The sequence below is a fragment of the Strix aluco genome, chromosome 23 (assembly GCF_031877795.1).
Source record: "Strix aluco isolate bStrAlu1 chromosome 23, bStrAlu1.hap1, whole genome shotgun sequence".
NCBI lineage: Eukaryota > Metazoa > Chordata > Aves > Strigiformes > Strigidae > Strix > Strix aluco.
The window spans coordinates 230,807-253,932 of NC_133953.1; the positions used below are offsets into that span (position 1 = coordinate 230,807).

The following is a 23,126-nucleotide window of genomic DNA, read 5'->3' on the forward strand; positions in this document are numbered from 1 at the left end:
GCAGAGAGTATTTGCGCCTGGTAAATCTGAAAAGCCACAGCTTTAAATCAAAGACTGGGACCTTAGCAGACCAGAAACCTCAAAACAAAACAACAAAAACTGCTTTCAGTAAGCCTCCTCCAGTAAGGTCTGAACAGCAGCAGAGGGCGAGGAGGAAGCTCCAGGCGAGGAGAGACTGGGCTGACATATTCCCAATCCCGGAATTGCTCGCTGATAGTTCAAGAAACCTGAAACCCAACTGCGTTCCCGGAGGACTTTCTGGTGAATCATGCTCCTGCTCGCTCCGAAGGACGATAACACAGATTCCCAACAGTGCCACAAGAATGCGGTGCCCGCGACTGCCTGCGGATGGGGCAGGAAAGCCTCCCAGCCCCAGCTGCCTGCCCCACAGCTTCCACGTCTCGGTGCTGGTTGGCACTGCTGCTGCGCTATCCCTGTCAGGAGAAGGGGCGGGAGAGAAGCTGGGAAACCAGAGTCACGACGATTCAAGAAGGAAGGAGCTCTGTCGCGCCTCCCTCCTATCAGACGCTGGGGAAAGCTCTTGTGAAACCCAGACAACCACTGACGTGCACGTACAGAGTGAAGAGCAGAACCCAGGGCTCCTGCGCTGTGCTGACATGCCCCACGGCCCGCGAACACCCAGCGTACAAGATGGGTCGCGACAGTGTGACGCAATGTGCAGAAAGTCACCCAGCCCCTCTCTGCCAGCCAGTCTGGGAAGGAACGAGACCAGGCTGCCACTGCGAGCATCCTCTAAGCACGTCGCCACATCGCCACTGCTGACAACCACCCACCCCCTCACGGCAAGCAGCAATCCTGGGACAAGCCCCATCCAAAACGTCCCGTGGACACCACCACAAAGTCAAACAGAACCCCTTGGCTTTGGAAATGAAAGGTCCTAAGCAACCTCCAGGGCTTCTTGAAGAAAGGCATTAGGTAGAGAACAGGAAAAGGAGAGACCCCAAAGACCTGCCACCCCCTCCTGAAACAGCTCTCACCCTGAGTTGGGATGAGATCAGGGGCACTCTGCCTAACACCAGTCCTCCTGGGGTGAACAGGAGAAGGGGTTGGAATACCTCCAAAGAAACACCATACTATTCCATTAAAGTCAGAGTATTTCAAAGAGGCATAGACTATAACAAACTTGCCAGAAGCAAGATTTCTGAAGTCCGAGACTCCTAGATCATTTCTGATTTGAGAAAAAGACCAGAATCAGAAACTTGACCTTTTCCATGCAAAAATGGTTGTTCCAAAACAATCCTTTTCGCAAGACCATTCAATGGGTTTTGAGTCTGTTCCAGTGAGAAACAAAACCCTCAAAACCAGTAGTGAAACAGCATTGCTGTCACCCAGCCAGCTGCAGCCAAGAGTCAGCGATGGGCTCTAACAGCCAGACGAGCCCTGGAACCCACCCGAGCCCTACAGCTCCGAGCCAGCACGCTATTTAGTAACCAGTGACTGCAGGAGCGTCTCCCTAATCCCTGTACGGGAGCACTCGCCTGAGCGTGTTTATCACCAGCAAGAACAGCCCTAACCCAGGCAGCTACCGCTTCAACACGTTCTCATCGGAGCTGCGCTGCGGCTGTCCGGACTCGGAGACACCAGGTGGTGGGGAGTTCCACAGGGCAACGCTCTGTGGACAAGATGACAAGAGTCGTCTGTTTGGAATGTGTCGTGAAATTATCTTGCTCCTACACCATCAGAGTGATAGCCTGGTGAAGCCCGTTTTCTCTTCTATTCATTTCTCGGATCCTTCTCATGCCCTTTTAAATGGCAGAAGAGATGGCACCCTCAGAAGCTCTGTGGAAGGGTTCTAAAAGACCTGCAGAGAGAACGCAACGCTCTGCTGGACCCCAGCAGCTCTTGGAGTTGTTTCGGCAGCCTCTGCCCGTCTCCTGCCATTTGAAGTTGCCTTGGGAACGATGCGCTTCAGTGGGGCTGCTTGACCACGAGTCTCAGAGCTCTTTAGAAGGACAAAACCTCAGATTGACATTCCCTTCCACCTAGGGACAGGCATCCCCATGTAACACAGCTGCAAACCAAGGCTCAGAGAGGGCGAGATGAATCGGGAATGCTGTTTGCTTTGCCTGCACCCTACTACCTTTCTCCCACCACAGCTTCAACCCACTGATGTTAGAAGAGCGTTTCTTAGCACCTCCTTGTCCTCAGCTCAACAGCTTCTCCCACTCTTCTGCCGCCAACTGCACCCCCAGATGGAGCCTCGCCTGTCCTGAGCTCAGGGAGTCCCCAGGTCCCTGCAGATCCTTCCAGCTTCCGAGTCCAGCCGGCACGTTTCCTACAGAAACGCTGCACGTGCCAGATGGTACTTGACAGTCACAGGCGGCTCTATTGGGATGATAACAAGGAATTATTTCATATGCTGACTCGTGCGACCTGCTGGTCAGTGAGAGCCCTGCAGGAAGCTGCGGGTGCCCCACGTGCTGGGTAGTGCAGCCCCCTGCACGATGCAGCTTGGCAGGCTGCGGTGGCATGACAGCATCCAGTAGGTCAGGGAGCAAAGCCAGAAATCTCATCCAAAGGTACTGCGGCTGCTCAGGGAGCTTCGATTTCCTCCAAGGCAGGATCTCTTCCCGCAGTATGTGAAACCTGGCCAGAGTCACGGGCCGCTGTGACAGCTGGACACCCCCACGCAGTCTTTGGTTGACTCAAGGATCTTTGCTTGTAGATGCCAGGGGTGCGGCTCAGGCAGGTGACAACACTGGGGTACACAACACCACAGCACCTTGTGCCTGAGCCCCTCAACCACTCACCGCTGGCTGCCCCATCACATGCAGCTCAGGGCAGGAGACCATCACGGACCGCAGCAGCGCGGCTGTGCTGGGTGGCGCAGAGCTCCCCTGCACATGAAGAGGCAGTTTCCCTGTGAAAATCCTCTGGCAGAAAACACACGCAAGACCACGGCGCAGGCCTCCCCGTGCAGTTGCTAGATGGGATTAAAACACCTCCTCGGGCAATTCCTGCTGTGTTTGTGCACTGGGGTTACCGGGACCGGGTGAGTAACGCTGAAGAGCCGACCTGGTGAGCTGTGCCTCACGCTGCCCTCTGCTACACCAGCACTCCTCAGCAGCAGGGCTCAGAGCCGAGACCCGGCAAACCCAACTTTCCCACAAGAATCACAAGGCAGTCAAGTCCTGCCTAGAGTCAGGTGCGCCAGGTGAACGCCTGGTGCAGCTAAGCCTACAAGGACGGTCTTTCAGCTGTGTCTAGAGCTCAGTACTGCTCTGGGATCCCTTGGCAATAACTAAAGGAGCCCATGAGATGCCAGCAGTGTGCAGGATTGGAACCTGGCAGAGCTTCACCCAGAGCTGGGAGCTTTAACACAATAGTTCCTCCTCCTCTGTTCAGCAGAAAGTCCCTCTGCAGGGCTCCCTGACAGACCAGCCGTCGTCAACAGGGACGTCACGCTTGGTCCCCTCCCTGCCCCTGTCTCCATGCCAGGGACATAAGGGATCCTGAGCGCTGTGGGGTCTGTCACCCACGGCCGGTCCAGCTCCATGCCGGGTGTCCAGAAGCACCGGGAGATTTTCCGGGGTGTCGCGCCCAGCGCCCCACCCCTGGGCCGCAGGAGGTGATGGCGGGAGGAAGCCGCTGGGTGTCAGCGTCAGCCGGGGCACTGCCGGGGCTGAGCACCAGTGAACTCGCTGCACCTCCCACCAGTGCCCAGGCACTGGGGGCTCCCGCCGCAAGGTGCGGAGGGGCGTGCTGGAGCACAGAGCCTCGCAGTGGATATGGTGGCAGATGCTTACCCCGCTTCCTCAGATAAAGGCAGCACAGAGACACCTCTTGCACGCCACAAGCGAGGGCCAGACATCCTATATTGCCTTGCAGAGAACCTCCCCAAAACAACAGCTCTCTCTTTGAGCCTGACAACATAAGCTCAGGCCACTTTCCAGCCTGAAGGAGGGCACGATCTTTGCAGACAGAGTCCTGGCAGGAAGCCCTCGTGGCAGGGACACCCCTGTCACCTCTCAACGCCGTGTACCCCAGCTGCACCGCATGGTACCACCAGCAGCACAACGAGCAGGTTTGCCTTTGAGGAGGCTCACAGCAGAGGAAATAAGACATTTTAAGCCACATACAGGAAGGCTTGGACTGACAGCCTTACTTTGACCTGACTGTAGGTATTTTTCAGATCACTCAGTGTCCCAGGATTCTTGGCCTGCTCTCAAAACAGACGTGAGTTGAGGAAGAGTTGTGCTCCCTTCCTGCGCCCAGTCCTGGTACTATAGGCAACATAAAAAGGACACATCTGCACAAAAAGCAGAGGCTGGAGCACCCGTGGGCCAGCAAATCGCAGAGATTGCAGCGCTGCGTCTGCGCACGTGAGCACACATATGTACCCCAGCTCACCTGGGGAGGGGGAGCCGACAGAAATGCAGGGAAGACGAGGGAAAGCAAAGCCAGCTGCCCTGGCATCTTGCTCCTACACTGCCCTCTGCCAGCCCGGACTGCAGAGGAGACGCAGAGAGTCGCCCAGCACTCCTCCAGGATTATAAATACCAGGCCCAGCACGCAGCGGAGCCTGGGCTCTATATTTAAACCCCGGCTGAGGTCACTTCCTTTTCCCAGCAGCTCCCTCCAGCCCCCACCCTGTCGCCTCGTATTTGTATGCCATCATGACTAAGGCACATCGGGGTTTAAGGTCAGAGGGGAAGCAGCCGTGCATCTGCCTCTCAGGAAATTCCACCCTGGGAAACCCTTCACCTTCCCCAGCACAGGCAGCAGAGATCTTGCCGCTGAGCGGTGGCAGCTGCCGGCAGGCTGTACTGGGACTCCAGCGCTGGGCTGGAGAGAGAGAGAGAGAGACCTCGAGGAGAGGGGAGCCCATGCTCCCCATCCGGCTTTACCATCAAAGTCTGGGCTCGCACCAATCCGGAGAGGGGTTTCCCCACTGCACACCCCGAAAGGGCAGCCGCTCCACCTCCTCACCACGCTTCACCTCCCAGAAGCCTCCTCCGCACCTCAGGCTGAAATTTCCCCAGCTTCTCCCACTCAGGGGGTGCAAAAAGGCACGGCCTTCCCCACAGACCTAACCCCAAGTCCCAGGGGCTACTTTGCCTTTACACAAACCCTCCCACAGCTCACTGACCTCCTCCATAGACACAGCGATCTAACCCTGTCCCAGGCCCCCAACCACCCCATGAGAAACAGGAAGAAAGAGCCAGAAATCGCCCCATCTCACTAACCACAGCTCTCTGGGGCAGGGGGGCGGGCAGCGAGACCCCTGTTCAACAGCAGCCATACACCCGCAGACAGCAAGGAGAGAGCAAACAGCAACCTGTGCTGGGGCTGCCCCCGCCAGCCCCTCTCCTCCACCCACCAGGACAGAGAGGTCTCATTAGCTTGCGATGCGCAGAGTGGCAAAGGGCTTCTGACAATCCTCCGGCCCTGATGCCGCAGAAGGCTCGCAGGAGGCTCGGGGTGGGCAGTGGTCTCTGTGCTCAGAGCCCAGGTGCCCGGGCTCGGCCAGATCAAGCTCTGCAGCAGTTTTGTTTGCTCCTGGTACAGTAACCGGGGCCGTCAAGCACTCCCAGGTCAGCCCTTGGCGCTCCACGCTCAACTCTAGTTATGCTGTTATTTAAAAGCCAGAACGTATCGAAAAGTTATTGCATCAACAAAGACCGGGGTACAAAGGAGGGGAGAAGAGTGCAGAGGCTACCTAGTGGGAGAAGTGGAGATAACAGATCTTTCAGAAGCAGGGTAGCTGTTTAGGTTATGATACAAGCAAATTAGCTGCGGGGTTTGCAGCGGAACTAATTGGTGACACTAGCGCAGTATCTATTAGGTTCCAGAGTTCTCGTCCGTCAGGATTACTGAGCCGATGCGCCAGTCTCTGAGCTAGCACGAGACACACCGGGATTGACATCTCTGAAGACCGACAGCCAGAAAGTTTCCCGTACGGAGTCTTGGCATGCCAGCCAAATGCCTCTTCCTCTCCCTCATCCCACGGATTCTGGAGAGGAAATCTGCGACAGAGCAGGGGTGCTGAGGCAGCCCTGTCATCCCTGGAGTCAGCCAATGGGGAAGCAAGTCTGACAGAAAGCTGCAGGGAAGGATGGCCGCTACCAAAAGATGGGCAGTGTCAAGCCAGCCGGCAGAGAGGGACAAGGGCGCGCAGCTCCTCTGGCCGGCGACAGGGCACTTGTTGTCCCCTCAGGCACATGGACATCGCGCTCTGGCTCCGAGCCCGAGCCCCGGCAGCGCAAGCACACCGGCCGGGCGGGCCTGCGCCCTCTGAGGCTGCGCCCCTACAACAGGAACCAGAAGCCGCAGCAGACCACGAGCAGCTCGACAGCCCGCGATCACGTTACAGGACAGGAAGGAAGAAGGCACTTTGATCAGGCTGGAATAACTTTAAACAGCTTCCACACCAATACCTCAGCCACTGGAATTAGCACCCCAGCGCCCCAAACATCCCATTCCTAAAGACACGTCCTGCTCCGGCACACGCGTCGGGGCCAGAGCAACGCGGCCGCGCCGGGGCTGGACAAGGACTGCTCCCAAAGCAAGGTCACGGCAGCAAGCAGCCTGCAAGAAGGCAGAGAGCCTCCCTGTGCCTCGTCAGAGGAAATCGAGGCTCAGCGGGGTCCTGCCTCTCTGCGCACGTCTTTGCCACAGGCATGTGCTAGCTGTCCTCAAAACAGCAGCAAGCGGCGGGTTTGGAGGCAGCTGGCAGAGTCTGGCGCTGCCCTGCAGCTCCCCTCCTCGAAATGGTGGGTGGTGGGAGCTCCTCCTCCACCTGCCCAGGGCACCTCCTACCCTATGTGCGCCCTGCGGGCTGCTGCTGGCAGGCAGAGGGTTAACGATGCCCAGGGAGCTGGAGGCAGCCTCCTCCTTGCCCTCTCAGGAACAATGGGGCCATTGTGGGAGGCCAGGCAAGTGTGGGCAGATCCCCGGGACTGGCAGTTACCCACTGGGTGGGTCGCTACTGCCACGCACTCTCCTCCTCCACTCAGGTAGGGAGAGAGCGGTGGCGGCCAGCCGTTCCCATGGGCCCTGGAAGAAAACAGGGCCAGCCCAGCCGCAGGAAGGCCATGCCAGCATGCCCGGTGGCCCTGCCGAGCAACCTCACTCCTACCAATTTGTCTGGGTACAAAATGCAGTCAGACAGCCACAGGCACAAAGCTGCCAGCCGACACCAGTACGCAGCAGACCAGACTGCGAGCCGGCTGCCGAGCGCTGCCAGCGCTGCCAGCACCGCACCTGGGTCTCCAGCAGGATCAGCTGCGCTCCCAGGATGTGCTGTGGGAGCACTGGAGCAGGAGGCACCAGATTTTTCTCACCCCAAAGTCACATTTTGACAGTGGGTGCAAAGTGCTGACCTGGGACCAAGAGCTTCCGGGAGACCTGAGAACTCCCCAGCGGGACACACACCTGAGCAGTGGGAACAGCCGCCTGTGGGGGGAATGGCAGGGACTGCTTTCCAAGCCTCCACCGTCTGAAACCTGAAACGGGCATGAATAAGCGAGGCAGCAAGTAGCTCCAACATACTCCCACTCTCCTACAGATTTGCATCTCCCGGCCCCAGCACGTCAGTGCAAAGAGAGCTCAGGATGCTCCAAACTGACACCCCCAAGACACGGAGCTGATCCCCGGTGCAGCGGCAGCCCTGGGAAGTCCCACGCCAAGGCAAGGCCGGCACTCTGTCACGCTCCCAGATTTCCCAGCACAGCCTCATGCCCCCTTGGGCACGGGACCAGGGAACACAACAACAAACTCATCTCACTGAAGTGCACGCTGAGCATCTGCGTGAAACCCTGGGCCAGGAACAGCCCGACTTACGGCCACTGCATGTTGCCTCCAGCATCAGCAGCAGCTCCGGCTCGTCCACGGGAGCATCGCAGTGCAAAGAGAAGTGAAAAGCTGTACCGCTGGGCCCTGCCTCCCTGGGACCCCCGTGCTGGGCACAGGCCTGCAGGCCGTGCTGCATGGCGCGGCTCCGAACATCTGGGTGAGTCCAAGTCCTGAGCAGGGGAAGGTGCAGCCCAGGTGCAGGCCATGCGTGCTGCCGCGCAGAACCGCGGCAGCTGGAACCCTACAGGACCCACCGCCTCTCCGTATGGGAGGTGATACGCCCTCTTCCACTCAACGCTCCAGCTTCTTCCACCATCTCACAACTAGACCCAGTCTCCCCATTTTCAGGAGCACAACAAATACAGGCCAGCACAATCCTCTGACCTGGCAGCACCAACTCTGCCAGGAGTCCCCTCCTCTGTTCCTTTTTCATCCGGTCTCCCAGGGTCCCGCACTAGCTCAGGAGCACCACTGCTCCCTAATTTTCCCAGAGCTGGGCTGACAAGCAGCCTGAGCTAACTCATGCAGCTCCCCAGGTCTGTACCCCAGTTCAGGCTTTCAGAGCTGGAGCCTTCCCCAACGCAACTCCCAGGTAACCATTGTGTCATGTCTTTACATTTCCCACCTGAGGGCATAGTTTTCTTCCTTGCCCCCAGATCACTCTCTCCTGCAGCTCCGCCAAGCCCACTTCAAGACACACCATACACGTTAAATACAACACAACTCCTTCAGGTCCCAAATAGGAGGCTGGCTGCTCTCAAAGAAAGGGCTACAAATAGATCTGTCAACGTAAACATGCGGTGCTCCTCACTTTGCAGCCTGCTCTGTTCAATAAACCAGTGCAGCCTGCAGATGGATTTTTCTCTTCCCTAAATACTCAAGCAAGAGGGCCCAAGAAGAGGGCAGGTAAAAACATCAGTCGGATCTGACAGGGCAGGGTTTAATCTGCGTCTCTCTACAAGACAGCATGCCTGAAAGAAAACACAGTCCCTCCTTCCAACAAGGAAAAGGAGGAATCCGGGTAACCTCTGGCAAAAAGAGGGGAAAAAAAAAAAAAGAAAATAAAAGAAAAATAAATCAGGGCAAGAGGGACAAAACAATCTTTGTCCTCATTCTGCTGGTCACGCAAGCACAGGGCAGCCACAGTACCCGCTGCCCCAGCTCGGACAGCAAGCAGTAAGCACAGCTGGCCCAGTTTCACCGAGGCTTACAGAAACCAGGCTCTATGGTCTAGGGAAAGCTGCATCCCTGCGCTTGAGAAAGAGGTAGAGCATAGGCGGGATTTCCAGACTACACTGATAACTGGCTCACAGAAACCAGATAGGGCAGCACACCCTCAGAGGTCACTGCTTGGCTCTACAACACTCGCTTCAGACGCTGTTCCTTTAAACGTGGCTCCAGAGACCACACAAGGGTTAAATCTGCCTATAAATATCTGTTCTCAGCAGGGCTGCTGCTCTGAACCCTCCAGCCATCTGTTCTAGCTTTCCCCCATCTAAGACTCTAACATCTGAAACACGCTTACAATTCTTAGGAGTGCTCCCAAAAATAGACCGGCACTGTGGCTGAGCTCTGTCGCCCGCGTCTGCGAGCACAGGAGCATGTATGCGTGCGCCTGTGCCGGCACCAGCCTGGAGCCGTGCGAATACGAACACGTCTGCCTCTGTGACAGCGAGCAGGCCCGCACCAGCACGGCTCCATTTGCATCCATGTCGACGTGGGTGTGCCCGCCTAACCGCAGGCCCACGTGAATCCACACGAGCATGTTCACGCCGGTACGAACCTGCCTCTGAACGCGTGTGCGCGCCTGCAGCGCCGCGGGGGCGTGAGAGAAGGTGGCAGCCTCTCTGCCAGGGCCGTGACGGCGGGGTCCTGTCGTGGCCTCGTCCCCGGCGGGACGGCGGCGCTGCAGGACGCGGCCGGGCGCCTCCGCAGCGTGACCCGGGCTGTCCCAGGGCCCCGGCGCTGCAACCCAGACAGCGAGCCTGCCCCGCAGCACAGCAGGGCAGGGAGGACGCCGGTTCTCTTCTTCGACGCTTGGCTCAGCAAATTTAGCAACCCCACCTCCGGGCACCAGAACCTCGCTGCGAAAGCAAGTAAAGCCTGATCTGCATGAGGCTGGAGACACACCACCCTGCTCGCATCCAGCTGGGGCTTGCAGGATTTCCTCAAGCGCTCCACAGAGAGCGCCAGGGCAAGGCTCCTCCTGCAGACATGACAGCTTTCTCTCAGAGCAGAGTGGGCTCTGAGTCTCTCATAGCTCTTCACAAATACCAAAGACATCGGTCGCTTCGCCCCTCCGACCCTGCTCCACACGGGCAAATCCAGGAGACAACAATCACCTTCATGCTCACAAGGCAAAGTGGGGTACGAGCTGTCAGCTCCCAAATCCGGACAGACTGTCCAGGAGCAGACCGTCCTGCCGAGCATCCTCAGGGCACAGCGCTGTCCCCCTGCGCCCTGCCGAGCACAGCTCATGCTCAAACACCCGCTGCTCACGGGGGACCATCACAAAGAAGCGCAGCCCTGGCTGCCGGCCCTGCCGACAGCGCGTCACGGGGCGATCTGCATGCACAGCACAGGGAGGGGACAGCCCGCGTCCAGCCCGAGGATCAGACAGCAGCTAGGTTTTCATCTCTAACTACTTCCACAAGAGTGCTTTTCCCTTCCAGACCGAGTAAAACTATAGACAGAGCCTCAAACACAGAAGCGCTTGGCTGCGGTACGGGACAGGGCTGCCTCTTTTTCTGCCAGTCGCTAACCCCCACGGCGACGTGGTGGGGAAACACCCGCACGAGGCGGCACACGCAGAGCTGAGCCTCCCCGCCCAACACACGTGCATGCAGAGCCCACCGGTGAGAACATGGTGGGGGATCTCCTGGACTGCACCTGCACACGCGGGCTGCGGAAGGGACTGAGCCTGCCACGGCGGAGTGCTGCACTACCGAGCGTCACTCAGCTTTTCCTGGAGTGCTCGAAAGGGAACCTGACCCAGGAAGGTCAGAGGGCAGCACATACATACCACCACAGTTTTACTCAAGGTTTGCCAAGCTGCCCAGTCTCTTTCACCCCTCCAGATAGCCAGCTAGCTTGAAGAACTATAAGCAAGACTTTCCTAGAAGCCTAAAATGCAGGTACACCTTAAACTCAGGTGACAATGTAAATGGAAAGAGCTTGAAATTCCAGCTCTTCGTTTCAGGGTTTGGCTGGGAGATGTGCTGGGAAACAGCCTCAGCAGACTGAGTCAACACAGACTCTATTTCTGACAGAGGGAAAAACCCCATTGATCCAGGTATTGATTTGATGCAGGAGTTTGTGTTTGTTTAGAAGTTTGCCTATGGGTCAGACCTTGTTACAAGCGTCTGTCCTGGTGATGAGGTTAGAAACAGACTGTGCCAAACTCCAGTCGCCTGCCCCGGGAGCAGAATGTAAGCAGGTGTGGAAGTTCAGCAGTCCCTCAGGGATGCCGCCCTCTTCTACTCCCCCAACGTTAAAAACCATGTTCTTGGGTGGAGGAATGCCACGAATGGTGGTAGGGCAGCACCAGCATCCTGAGGAGCACAGCACAGCCAGGGGGGCTGAAGGCCAGACAGTGTCAGAGGTTTCAGACCATGAGGTGGAAAGTATGTAAACAGCAGATCCCTCTCGGGATTATTCCCCCCCAACCCTTTCTCTCAGAAAGAGCACTGGGATTTCAAGATCCCCACAGGGTTGCAATCCAACCAGGCAAGGGCCTGAGAACCAGAAAAGGACTCTGACCAGGACGAAATGGAGCCGACAAGTCTTGTTTCCTTCTCTCCAGCAAAACCAACAAAAGCAAAAGCAAACAGGTAAGTACCAGGATCCAGTCAGTACCCACTAACACAGACAGCTTCCAAAAGCACGGCACGCAGACAGCTCCTGTACCAGCTCAGGCCCCCAGCAGGCTCCATGTTTGGTGGAAAATAATGGTCCCTGCTTCAGCACCCGGCCATGGGTGCCAGCAGTCAGTAGGTCCCTCCAAGTTACTGTGTTCCCTTCCAAACCTTTCCTGCTCGTCGTCTGTCCCAGACGTTTGCCGAGTGAATGACCGCAGATAAGTTTAAGGAAAAAGCATGGCTACATCAGGCACAGTTACTCCATCACAGAGACACTCGGGTATTGCTACAGAGCTCTCCTCTTCCCACACCTCCTCGCCCCTGCGGGCACAAGCTCTTAAAGAGATGGTGAGGACAGGCTGAAGACTGAAGGCAGGAGATGCATCCCCAGCAGCTACCTCCTGACCTCACAGCTCCTTCCCTCAGTGCCCAGCAAACGTGCAGCATCCACTGCTCTCTACTCATTTCCAGCCCCAGAAATCTCTGCCAACACACACCAGATCCCACCAGCACTTCTCACTCTTCCTCACTGCTTCTGCCCTGCTACCACAGCTCCTGCATGAACCGCAGATGCAAGCGCACCACAGCGTTTCCACAGCTGCCTCCAGCTGCAGAGTACAGGCAGGGTCACCGACCACTGGAGAAGAAGTGGGGGCACAACTACGTGTGCAGAGAGACCCCTTCCAGGGACTAAGCCAGCCATCGTTCCCCTCGCGTCTGCATCCCCCACGTGACACGTGGCAAAGAGGCTCAGCCTTACCAGGAGCTTGCAGGCACTTTCCCCACTGTGTTCTGAAGCCTCCTTGTGCACCTTTAAGTTCCCTTCATTTCAACGGAGCAAAATATTCCCGAGGACTTATTTTGCCTTCCACATTTCTTAGCCCATCACATCCTCTCCTGCTAAAATAAAAAACAGTCAATCAATTTCCCCCCTTCCCTGCTTTTGCTGCCTTGGAAGCATGTCTCGCAATTGAGCAGCGATAGATGACGGAGGAAGCAGCAAACTAGTTCAGACCAGCGCGGGTATCCTCAGATACCCGCATGGCGTACAGCAGCCAACCGCCTGCTTGCTCTCATGCAGCCCTCTTGCTGAAGTACACAGAAGCCAGAGCCGGGCTGGAGCATTTGCTGTGATTTATGCATTTGAAATAGCAAAAATCAACATACAAATTAAGAAAATCTGTCTCTGAAACCAACCGGCCAATTTGCATCTGAAAACTCCTCTCCCCGGAGGAGCCTCCTTTGTTTGCTCACTGAGTTTTGCTCCTGTGAGGTGTCACACGCTCCTGCGCCCGGTGACCCCCTGGGAGCTGGGACACACGGCCAGACCCCACGACCTGTCAGGCACTTCGGGCGGGGACGCGGGCTCGCCGCAAGCAACGCGCCGAGCTGGCAGCACTCACGCCACACCTGCCTCACCCCCTGCGCCACCTCCCCTCCACCCTGGGAGCGGGTCACAAGGCTGCTCACAGATGGGCTGCAGAAGTTGGATGCCCAGGGAGTGAAGATGTTGACGGCCAAACCGCAGGCCACGGGGCACAAACCCACCCCTTGTGCAGGCACCCTCCTCCTGCCCAAGCCCAGCTACGTCTGAGTGCAGGGAGACGCACGGCGGGAGCACGAGGTGGGACAGTGCCTGGTGGCTTTCCTGAAAGCCCAGGGGAAAGCTGAGCGCCCAAGCGCGGCACTGCTTCCTGGGAATTCACAGACCAAGGCGGAGGCCCAGGAACACTGCCCGTGGCAAGCAGGGCCTCCCAACCCTTTCGCACCCACACCCGAGTCCCAGTGCTCAGGTGCACCCATTTCACCCCAGAGCTTGGTGCAGCGGGCCAGGACAGGGCCGTGCAATCCCCCCGTGGCGGGCAGCGGTGTCAGTGCTCACCAGCGACGACCTCCCGTGCAGCACAAGCGGGCAACTCCTGTACCACCCCGCCGCGACAGCGTCCACAGGAGTTGCCTGTGCCCCCGTCCCCACAGCCCAGCAGCATGAGGTGCCTGACACCCGGCTGCCTGCCCACACAGCCTGCGGCGAGGGGCCGAACACCCCCACTCCCCCCTCGACAACACGGTGCCTGGTCAGGCCCTTCACGCAGGAGGGTCCTTGGCTCCCATCTTCCCCGCGGAAGAGCTGCCTCCAGGGTGCCTGTCAACCAGCCACACCTGCAGCACAGCAGCCGGGAGCACTCCTAAACACTCATGAACAACGCTTCGCCTCTCACCTCCTCCTGCCCCCCGAGAGCCAGCCCACGGCCGGCACAGCTCCTGGCTGACTCGCTCCTCAGCCTGGCCTGCATGGCCGTGGGCAAGACACTTCACCTCTCCCCGTGCCCCTTCAACTCATTGTCCATATGAGAGCAGACGCTGACACCAGCCTGGGGAGGCCTGGGTGCAGCAGGCAGCTCCCCCTCCTCCCAGGCAGCATCACTGCAGGCAGAAGCATGAAGGCAAAACCAGGCTGCCATCCTGCACCTTCTCCCACTAGACTGATTCTGAAAATAAAAACCAGCTTCCACTTGTCCCAGCCCTGAGAGAGAAGGAGGCAGAAAAAGGTTTGTTGTCAATACATGAAACTGTCGCTAAGTGAAGGAGAAAAAAAAAACGTGGGGGGAAGAGGGGGGAACGAGGGAGGGGACAAAACCGCATTTTTACTTCTGGTGGCCAGCCAGCTGACTGACTCAGCCAGTTTGGTCGCCTGCCATATAGATTTAAAAACAAAACCAAGCTCTCTGAGAGGGGAGAGAAGGGGATTCGGATGAATGTGCTTTTTTGTTGCGTGTCGAGCAGATCCTAGCCGGCCTGAGACGTGCTTAGGAAAATGGCTTCCCTGTCACACTGTGCCCAGGGCCCCGGCGCAGAGCGAGGCGCAGCGCAAGCCGGCTGCCGCCGTGCCGCCAGTGCCACACGCAGCACGAGACTCCGCCGCGGCCCTGCTCCCGGCAAAGAGCTTGCAGCGAAAGCCTGAGGCTCTGGGGCTGCCCCCAGAGCTGGTTCCCTCCAGCTCCCTCCAGGGCCAGAGACAGTACTCTGGGTCCCCAGGCAGGTGCCATCTACCCGCCGGGGAGCGTGGCCAGGCCAGGGCGACCTGCTGCGTCGAGGTGTCTGCGTCTGCCAGGAAGAGCGCGGTGCGGCAGGCTGCCTGCTGCTGCGGCCCGAGCTAGGGCTGCGTCTGCGGGCACCTCCCCACCTTCGCCTACTCCCTGCCGGAGGAATGTGCACAGGAGGTGGGAGGAGCGGGGAAGAGGTTGTTTTGAAATAGCAGCTCCCGTTTTATTTATCTGGATCCCACAGTGCCCATGGCACGGTAGCCACTCATAATGAGTGCGTTCTGTTCCCAAAGCGCTGTACAAACACGAACACGCGCTCCCCACGCCCTCTGCGGCAACACGACGCGCTGGCGTGCTCAGCATGGCACCAGACACGCAGAGCTCACCGCCCCACGCCGACTCGGCACTTCCACACAACTGGATGGTCATGAAATCGTATGTGAATAAGCAGCGCTTGGCACTTTGCAGCTGCAGCAGGCATTACAAACACTAGCTGGTGAAGCCTCGTGAGCCTCCCACGCAGTGATCTCCCATAGAAACTGGCCAGCCTCCCTGGAGATTAATCCCTCGCTCACTGCGGGGAGCGCCGGCAGAATAAGTTACCTAAGGAGCTGGCGACAGGTAAGTGCAAACCCTGTGGCTCTTACTCCCATTTCAAGATAGCAGAACAGAGGCTCAGAAAAACCAAGGCCTTGCCCAAAGCTGCCCCAGCCACCAGCAAAGCCGAGAAGAAAACCCTTGCCCTTTGGCTGCCGGTCCCCAGCATGGACACTAAGACAATCCTGCATCGGGGTCTGCCAGCCACCCCGGACGCGGCATCACCTCCAGCAGTGCCCCGCAGCCTCGCCAGGGCTCCAAAGGGGGTGCGGATGTGCCCCCCGCAGGGGAAGCAGGTGCAGGACCCCCTCGGGGGTGGCTGCGGAGAGACACCGGGGCAGCCCGCTGCTGCCAGTGGCGCTTCACGCAGGCAGCGCAGGCAGACAGACGTGAGGACAGCTGCCAAGGCGGACGGACCCACCGCTGCAGGGCGAGCGAGGAGCAGCGCTCACTGGCGGGGGGCTGGAGCTCGCCCTGGCCACCAGCCCAGGGGAACAGGCTGGCTGCACCTTCGGCAATGCTTCTGATTTGAGCAGAAGGAGCAAGACGCGGGACTGGGGGCAGGGTAGGGGAGCGATGGGTAGAGGTTTGCAGCAGAGCTAAAAGGGGAGATTTAGTAACTGTCGGAAAAAATGGCTGCTTTATTGCAGGCAGCTTGTAAACCCTGGAGCCTGAAGGTCTGGGAGTAATTTCTCCCTCCCACGTGCTGGGCTCAGTTTGTACTGGGGGTCAGAGGTCGGTGCTTTTCCAAAGCATTCTGGGAAAGACGCCAACTGGAGCAAGCTGCTAAACACCCTCCTGCAGCAGGGCCCAAGCTGCTGAGAGCAGCGGGCTGGAGCGCACCGTTAACCCTTCGTGGGGAGATTCCTCCCCTCCCTCTCTCCTGGCTCCATCCCGCCAGTGCGGGAAGAGGAGGGTAGCGAGGAGGGCGGCTGGGACCTGCTGGGGACGGCCACCCCGCATGGGGCCGGGCTGGGGAGGCAACTCGCCTCCCCAGGGCCCTGCTGAGGCCTTGGCATCGCCCGGGGCACGGACTCAGCCACCCGCCCACAAGCCAAGCGGCCTGCAACCAAGTCCTGCCAGTGGGGGAGGTCCTGGAGTCAGACTCCTAGCAGGGGAAGACCAGAGCCCAGCAGAGCGAGGGCTGAGTGCCCGGGGTAACGGCCTGCACCATCCCTGGCACGGGGCAAAGGCAGCGCAGGGAGGGGCACCCAGCACCGCTGCAGAAGGGAGAAGAGCCAGGTACCGCGCTCCTCGAGCGCAGCACCGGTCCCTGCAGCCCACACACCTGCCTCCGCCACGCCACTGCCCTCCAAGGAGCCTGCGGGCACCAGGTCACAACCAGGGGCACCAACCCGGGCACCCTCGGGAGGTAATGCTCCTGCGGGCAGGGTCCTGCCAGACTCCAGGCACCCCTCCTCCGCTCAAGGGAAGGGTGCCCTCCCCAGCGGCCTCCGGGGCCCTGGCGCTCCCGCTGTCTCCACTCCTCAGTGCTTTCTTCCCAGGGTAACGTCATGCCCCGCTGCCTTCCCCCTCTCCCCCGCTGACCTCCAGGGGGACGCAGTGACCAGCTTCCACACAGCACCTTCTGCTCTCCTCGGACACCAGGACCTACCAGTCTTGCCTGCAGCTGCTGGCGATGCTCCCGTTCCCTGGGGGGGCTTTAGAGGCTGCCTGCCAGGGCTCCCTTATCTCCTGGGCCACCTCCTCCCGGGCTCTGGGATGGGGTCCAGCTGGCCAGGGGAGGCATGGCTTTGCTGCCTCCCCCCTGCGATGCAGCGGCTCTAGATCACCTGTGCAGGCGAGAGCATGGCTTCCTGCAGCATTTCAGCTTCCCCTCCCGGGGACGTGTGCGAGCGTTTCTGGCCTGCAGCCCAGCCCCGCTGCCCCCACCCCACCGAGTATCCGCCAGCACACAAAGAGGAAGGGAGCTCAGTTCTGTTTCTCAGCAGCATCTCTCATCTTCCTCTCAGACGCATGCCCCATCTTTCCCTCGCTTCATCTCCTTCGTGCTCAGCGCCGCGCCGACGAGGAGGAGGGGCCTGCGGTTACTGCCCAGGCAAACAGGAGACCCGAGCGCTCGACTCGGCTCTGGCTGGCGGATCTGCTCTAGGCTCTTCCCCTCCGCGCGGCAGCACCGGCCCCGGTTGCCACAGGCGGGCACCTAAAGGTGTGTCGAGGGGCACGCCAGGGCCCTTTGCCGGTGACACCGCAGAGCCTCGGCCCTCTCGCTGTCAGCCAGAGGCCCTGCCCCAGCCGGGCCCCACAGCCCCCATCTCTATGCCACATCCTTCACAGGCACTCAGCCGACTTCGCTGGCTCCTGAGGCAGCAGACATCCAGCTCTCCTGCTACCATTTCTTCGACGCCTGGTGTGGGCGTGGACCGCAGCCCTACCAACCCAACAGGGAGGCCAGAACTTGCTGTCAACTAACTGCGTGCCGAGCAGTGCTCCTCTGTAACACCCCAAGCAGCGCTGCTCCACAGCACTGCGCTTCCTCCAAGTTGGCAGGGGGGATCTGGCTGTGCCTCTGCACCCCTCCACCCCAAAGACGGACACAGCGAAGGCGATGATTCCTCTCCCTTCAAACACAGACTTGTGCCTTCTTGTCTAAATCCCTTTGAATCGCGCTCGCATCTTTCTTCTGATCCAGGTACAAAACGGCAAATTTCCCCACTGGCTTCGTTTATTCCATCTTTCCAAGCTCCCGTTTTCATGTCCCACCTGCAATCCCTCCAGCTCCTCCTTCCAAACCTGCCTTTACAGTCAGAGCTGCTGAATCCTCTTTCATCCTCTACCATCTCTTCTGACTAATCCACCTACCTCAGCCCTCCTCCTGGGCTTTCCCTGAGATCACAGCCCGGCATTGCCTTCATGCTCCCAGCTACTGCTTCACCAGTTTCAGGAGAAAGGAGTTTGCTACGCCCCTCATGCCCTCTTCATTAAATTCCTCTGCTCCATCCCTCCCCAGCCTCTCTGCTCTCGCCTCCGGAGAAGCCCCCAGGCCAGAAGCACACGCGGTGCAGCCAGGGCACCTCAGCGACTGTCGTGCTGGGGGACTGCCTGGGCTTGAGGTACAGATCTCCTCTCAGGCTACGGCCGCACCTTCTGATGCCAAGCGCGTACCCACAGACGAGAACCTGCTGCAGCCCCACCGAGACGCTGAAGCCACAGAGATGACACTTTGCAGGGTGCTTCCCGCTGCCAGGATGGCGGGACCACCAGGCCTGCGGGTTACTCTCAGGAGCCAGAATGCCACAGCCCTGCTGCCCTCTGCGCCCAAGGAGCACATCACCCCAGCGCTCGGCCACAGCAGAAGGAAACGAACCTCCCTCCACGCTGCAGGGGCCAGAGGAGTACCCAGCACAGCCACCTTTGCCCCCTGCAGCTGTGCGGGACAGAGCTGAGCCAGACGCCGGACCAGAGCCCCCAGCTCCGGCACCGGGGCTGCGGCTCACGGCTGACCCTGCCACATGTGCTCCAGTCAAACGGCTCCCAGCTCCCTGCCCCAGACTCCACGCCTGCCTCAGGGCCCAGGCGCTGCTGGAGACCTGCCAAGGAGAGTGCTGCCGGTTTGAATCATGAGCCAGAACCGGGCAAGCATCACCTTTAATAAGCCCTTCCCCTCCATCAGGCACCCTGATTTTTTTCAGCTACGGTCTTGTGAGACGGAAGGCTGCTTGGAGCTGAGCCAGCACCGGGGAAACCACCATTTCAAGGTCCTGCGAAGGAGCCTGTAAGAGCAGAAGGGAGCTCTGGTCGGGCGTGCGGGGGGTGATGCAAAGAGCAGGCTGTTCGCTGGGAAGCTGCTGCCGCTTGCCAGGAGGCGGTGGGGGAGGAGGCAGCAGATGTCCGCAGACAGCATTTGCCGAGAGCCTGCAGCGCTCCAGCCCAGCGAGGGGAGGAAGGCGGCGGCTGGTGCCACTGCTGCTGCATTGTAATTGAACAGGACAAACACGACAGTCTGCCCAGAAAGCTTACGCTGCCTTTCCCTCCGATAACCGCTACTTCAGCGATGGAAGCGGGAGTCCCAGGACCCCCGCTGGGGGTCAGAGAAACACCTCCGGATGACTGTCGAGAGACCTTGAACACAGGAGGGAAAGCCCTGCCATGAAAACTGTCAGACCCTTCTTCCCCGGGAAGCAGCGGCAGCTGCAAACCCCAGCCCAGCTGTCGTGCCAGGGCCCAGTCTGGCTACAGCAGCCTGGGCGAAGGCAGCGCGCTATGGCCCACGAGCTGCCTTCGTTCCCGGCATACGCAAGTGCCGGGCACCGACAGCCAGAGCCTGGGCCAGTGCCTGAGGATGGACGCACAGCAGATTCCCGGCAGAAAGAGGAAGAGAGCCCAGGAGCTCTGGCTGCAGCCTCCCCCTTTGGGCATGGAGCACTGGAGCCAAAAGTGGAGACACACACACACACACACACACACACCCTGAGGGGTGTCTGCGCGTCCCCCCTCGCTTCACAAACCGAGGACACAGAACAGGGCCACCAGTGCCGTGTCGGGCAGCCAGCGAGGCCGAGCCCAGCCACACCTTTGGGAGTGAGCGCGGTGTCGGCGGGGCGCAGAGGCAGCCCACGTGGTTCTCGTTTCCTGCCGCCGGGCAGGGGAGGTTGGCTTCCTCCGAACCCCACAGCAGTGAGGCCGACCAGCGGAGCTCTGCATCCAGCAGCTGCCCTGCAACCACCCTTCTCCTGCAGGTTTTGTCCCGCACCTGGGACGCGGCGAGCCGGGCAGCGCTGGGCCGGTGAGAGGTACGGCCGCAGGGAGCAGCGCCTCAGAGAACTGGTGCCGTGGCACCGGGACACCTGAGGGCAGCGGCAGGTTCTAGGCCAGCCATCCTCCCATTGGACAGCATCCTGACTGTCACCAGGGCCTACACGACCCTCTCACGCTCACTCACTGCCCAGACTGTCCCAAAGGACCTTAAAACCCCCAGAAAAATCGGCACTTGCCCGTTTCAGATGGAAAGGAACTGACTTCAGCCAGAGGGGTCTTTGGCTCATTAAGTGACACCACCCTCAGGCCTGTTGTTCAGATCAAATCAAGCAGTTCCTGGGCTCCTCCTACAGCATACTGAGATGCAGTCTGGCACTTGGGTCCACTCAAGTCCTCTTAAAATAAAAATTAGTTGATATGCAAATCAGATGAGGCATTAGGCAAGCCTACTGGCCAAAGGCGATGCGCAGATTCCCCGCGGTTTGACGCTACAATCCCAATTCCCCCACACCTCTCTTCCTTCCCAAGCCCGGGGTCAGCTGTTCGCCGTGGCTCTGCAGAGCATGGAGGACCCCGTGGATGCAGACCCTGCGTGCAGAAGGGAGCCTGGATGGCACGTGCCCTTCTTGAGCCGGGTCCCTGCTCCACCTTGTCCCCTCCCTGAGCTCCAGCACGTCCCGCCTGGCAGGACTGCTGCTGGGTCTCACCCCCAGCCCAGCCACTCGCCCACGGTCCCAGTGTGAGTCTGCTAAGTAGGACAAGGGAGCCGCCCCGGGCACGGCAACGTCTGTGCCCAGTGGGCAGGCAAGGGGGGAGCAAGAGAAGCGGCACGTTTGCCACTGGGATTCTTCTATCGGTTCCCAAGAGAGATCAACTCTTTGCATACCCCCGATAGCTTTTCCAAATGCACTGCAGACAGCGACCACTGCCCCAGCCGCTGCACCACCCACAGCCGGGAACAGCCGCAGATCCAACACCGACCAGCAGCCATCCAGCACGCTCAGGGCCAGGTCCTGGAGGAAGGGCAACACCGAAACAGGGCATTACTCTTGGACACACTCACCTCTCCTCTCTCTCCTTCCAGCTAACCGACCGTCAGCTACAGCTACCCTCTTCTGCAATCTGGTTTCAACCTGAGGTTGGACAAAGCAATTAACCTCTCCATCTGGTTGCAGCGAGATGAATTCAAAGCTTGGCACCACCCAGACAGGGATCAGCAGCCCTGAGGGATGCCAACATCGTCCCTTTCCACCCAAAGGGGTCAGAGCACGGCACTGCCAGCATCAGCCCGAGAACTAGGAAACCCTAGGGTGGCTGGTTTTCTTCACTGGTGCTAAACCTCCCACTGTGGCCCTCTGAGGGCCTGCAGGCTACTGCTGGAGGTTCTGGGGAAAGTACTTACGAAAGGCAGCCTCTTATGGCAATAGCCTTAGATTTCTTGCACAGGGGTCCATACCAGCATCAGTAAAAATACCCAGAGCCCTTAAACTAAGGGGAAAAAGACTAAATCCCACTAATAAAAGTAATACATTTTAATTAGACGAGGACTTTGTGAAATTACTTTCAATTAAAAAGCATAATAAACTCAAGGATAAACATTTGTCCCCAGTAGCTGAGTCTGACTATTTCGAAACCGCTATGCGGGGCGGGGAGCAGCTGCTCACAGTTGAGGTCCCGTCTGCACAATTGCTCAGGTGGGTAAATCACTCTTCTCACTAAAATAACACATGCCCCTGCAATATCAGGGCTACAATTACATTTCTACTAAAAGATTTGTAAAGTGGCAGGACACTTCTTTGCTGAAGCTCTGCTGAAGGCATAGCAACTCCTTTCTTAATCAACGAAATGTTTACAACTTCAACTCATGACACTGACTCTCAATGAGCAAAACCAGGTGTGGGTTTTGGGAGGGCTTGTTGTTTGCTCATTTTTGTGTTTTGAAACAGGCTCCAAAGCACGGATTCAAAAATTGAATACTGTGATTTTTGGGGGTTTTTCTTAAAGAGAGCTTTAAAACAGTGAGGAGAAAATCTCCAACGTCCAACGGAGGTGGGCAGCCTAGGCAGATCATTACCAGACTGCTGACCCGTGGAAACACTGTGCAAGGAAAGGTGCTACTGACTGAAGTACAGACATGCCCCTGCACTTCTCTGTCCTTCCTTTGGGTTTGTACCGTTCCCATGGCACAGGCAGCAAACAGGGCTTGGGACTTTTCTTTTGCAGCGTCAAGTTCACGTGAAACCGGATTCCCCAGTGAATATTAGGAAACTAATCACTGAATCACAGAATGAAAGAGTACATCTACTTCAGCCATTCTAAACCAGATATACGCAGATGGCATTGCAGAAATAAACAGCAATAACAAAAAGGTATTTATTTTTTTGAACACTTTCCCCAGCAGCCCCCCCCACATTTCGAGCTCTGCGCAGGAGCTGGGACAGAGAAGCTCATCTCTGCGAGAAGCCAACAGAAGGGCCACGCTCATGTTTCCCAGCAGCAGGGCGAAGGCGCTTGGCCTCCACTGTCAAAGGCAATCTCAGCTCCTGCCCACGAGCCCCAAGAGAGGAAAGGGGACATATCACTCATTCTCCAGGTGGAGGAGGGGATGCAGCCCCGGGGAGGTGCTTCCTCCTGCCCAAATCAGCAGAAAGCTGGTGATGGGTGGAGTGACAAAAAAAGGGAGAGGAGGGCACGGTTCTGGTGCCCGCATCCCACTCTCGGGCCTGCCAGGCCTGCACAGGCTGCCAAATCAAATAGCTATCCAGAGCCGCACTCCTGACAGGCGGAACAGGCAAAGCCCTCAAAGTAGGACCAGCGCAAGGCTCCTTCCACCCAGAGCCATCGCTGCCCACGGCTGATGCTCATCCACCACGACTGGCAGCAGCTGATGCCTACGGATGGCACAGAAACCTTGAGCTCTCCCACTGGAGAAGCCCCACGACTCCCCCAGCCGCTGCAGTTTTACAGGCTCCAACCACCAGCCCCGTCCCGGTCCCCACAGACGCCTTTTCACCTTCAGAAAGGGCTCTAGGACACTGTGAGGACTCACGGGGAGGGTGGTGAGGACCGGCCTGCACCCCCGGTGCCTCTCCAG

General features: G+C 58.6%; 1 protein-coding gene across 7 annotated transcripts in view; it reads right to left on the reverse strand.

The window, feature by feature from the left end:
* The window catches only part of BCL9L (BCL9 like), a 66,818-nt gene that overhangs the window by 17,301 nt on the left and 26,391 nt on the right, over positions 1-23,126 (reverse strand). Inside the window, exon 1 of one of the 7 annotated variants that reach the window (XM_074848682.1) lies at positions 16,929-17,080. The exons of 3 other annotated variants lie outside the window; for them this stretch is intronic. Coding sequence is in view for 3 of the 4 variants with exons in the window: in XM_074848679.1 (XP_074704780.1) it covers positions 13,892-13,966 (75 nt within the window). In the remaining variant the exon portion in view is untranslated. Of the gene's footprint in view, positions 1-10,157; positions 10,453-13,891; positions 14,010-16,928; positions 17,081-23,126 lie in introns of those variants that run through there. 3 more of the 7 variants (XM_074848679.1, XM_074848676.1, XM_074848678.1) reach the window with 3 other exon arrangements.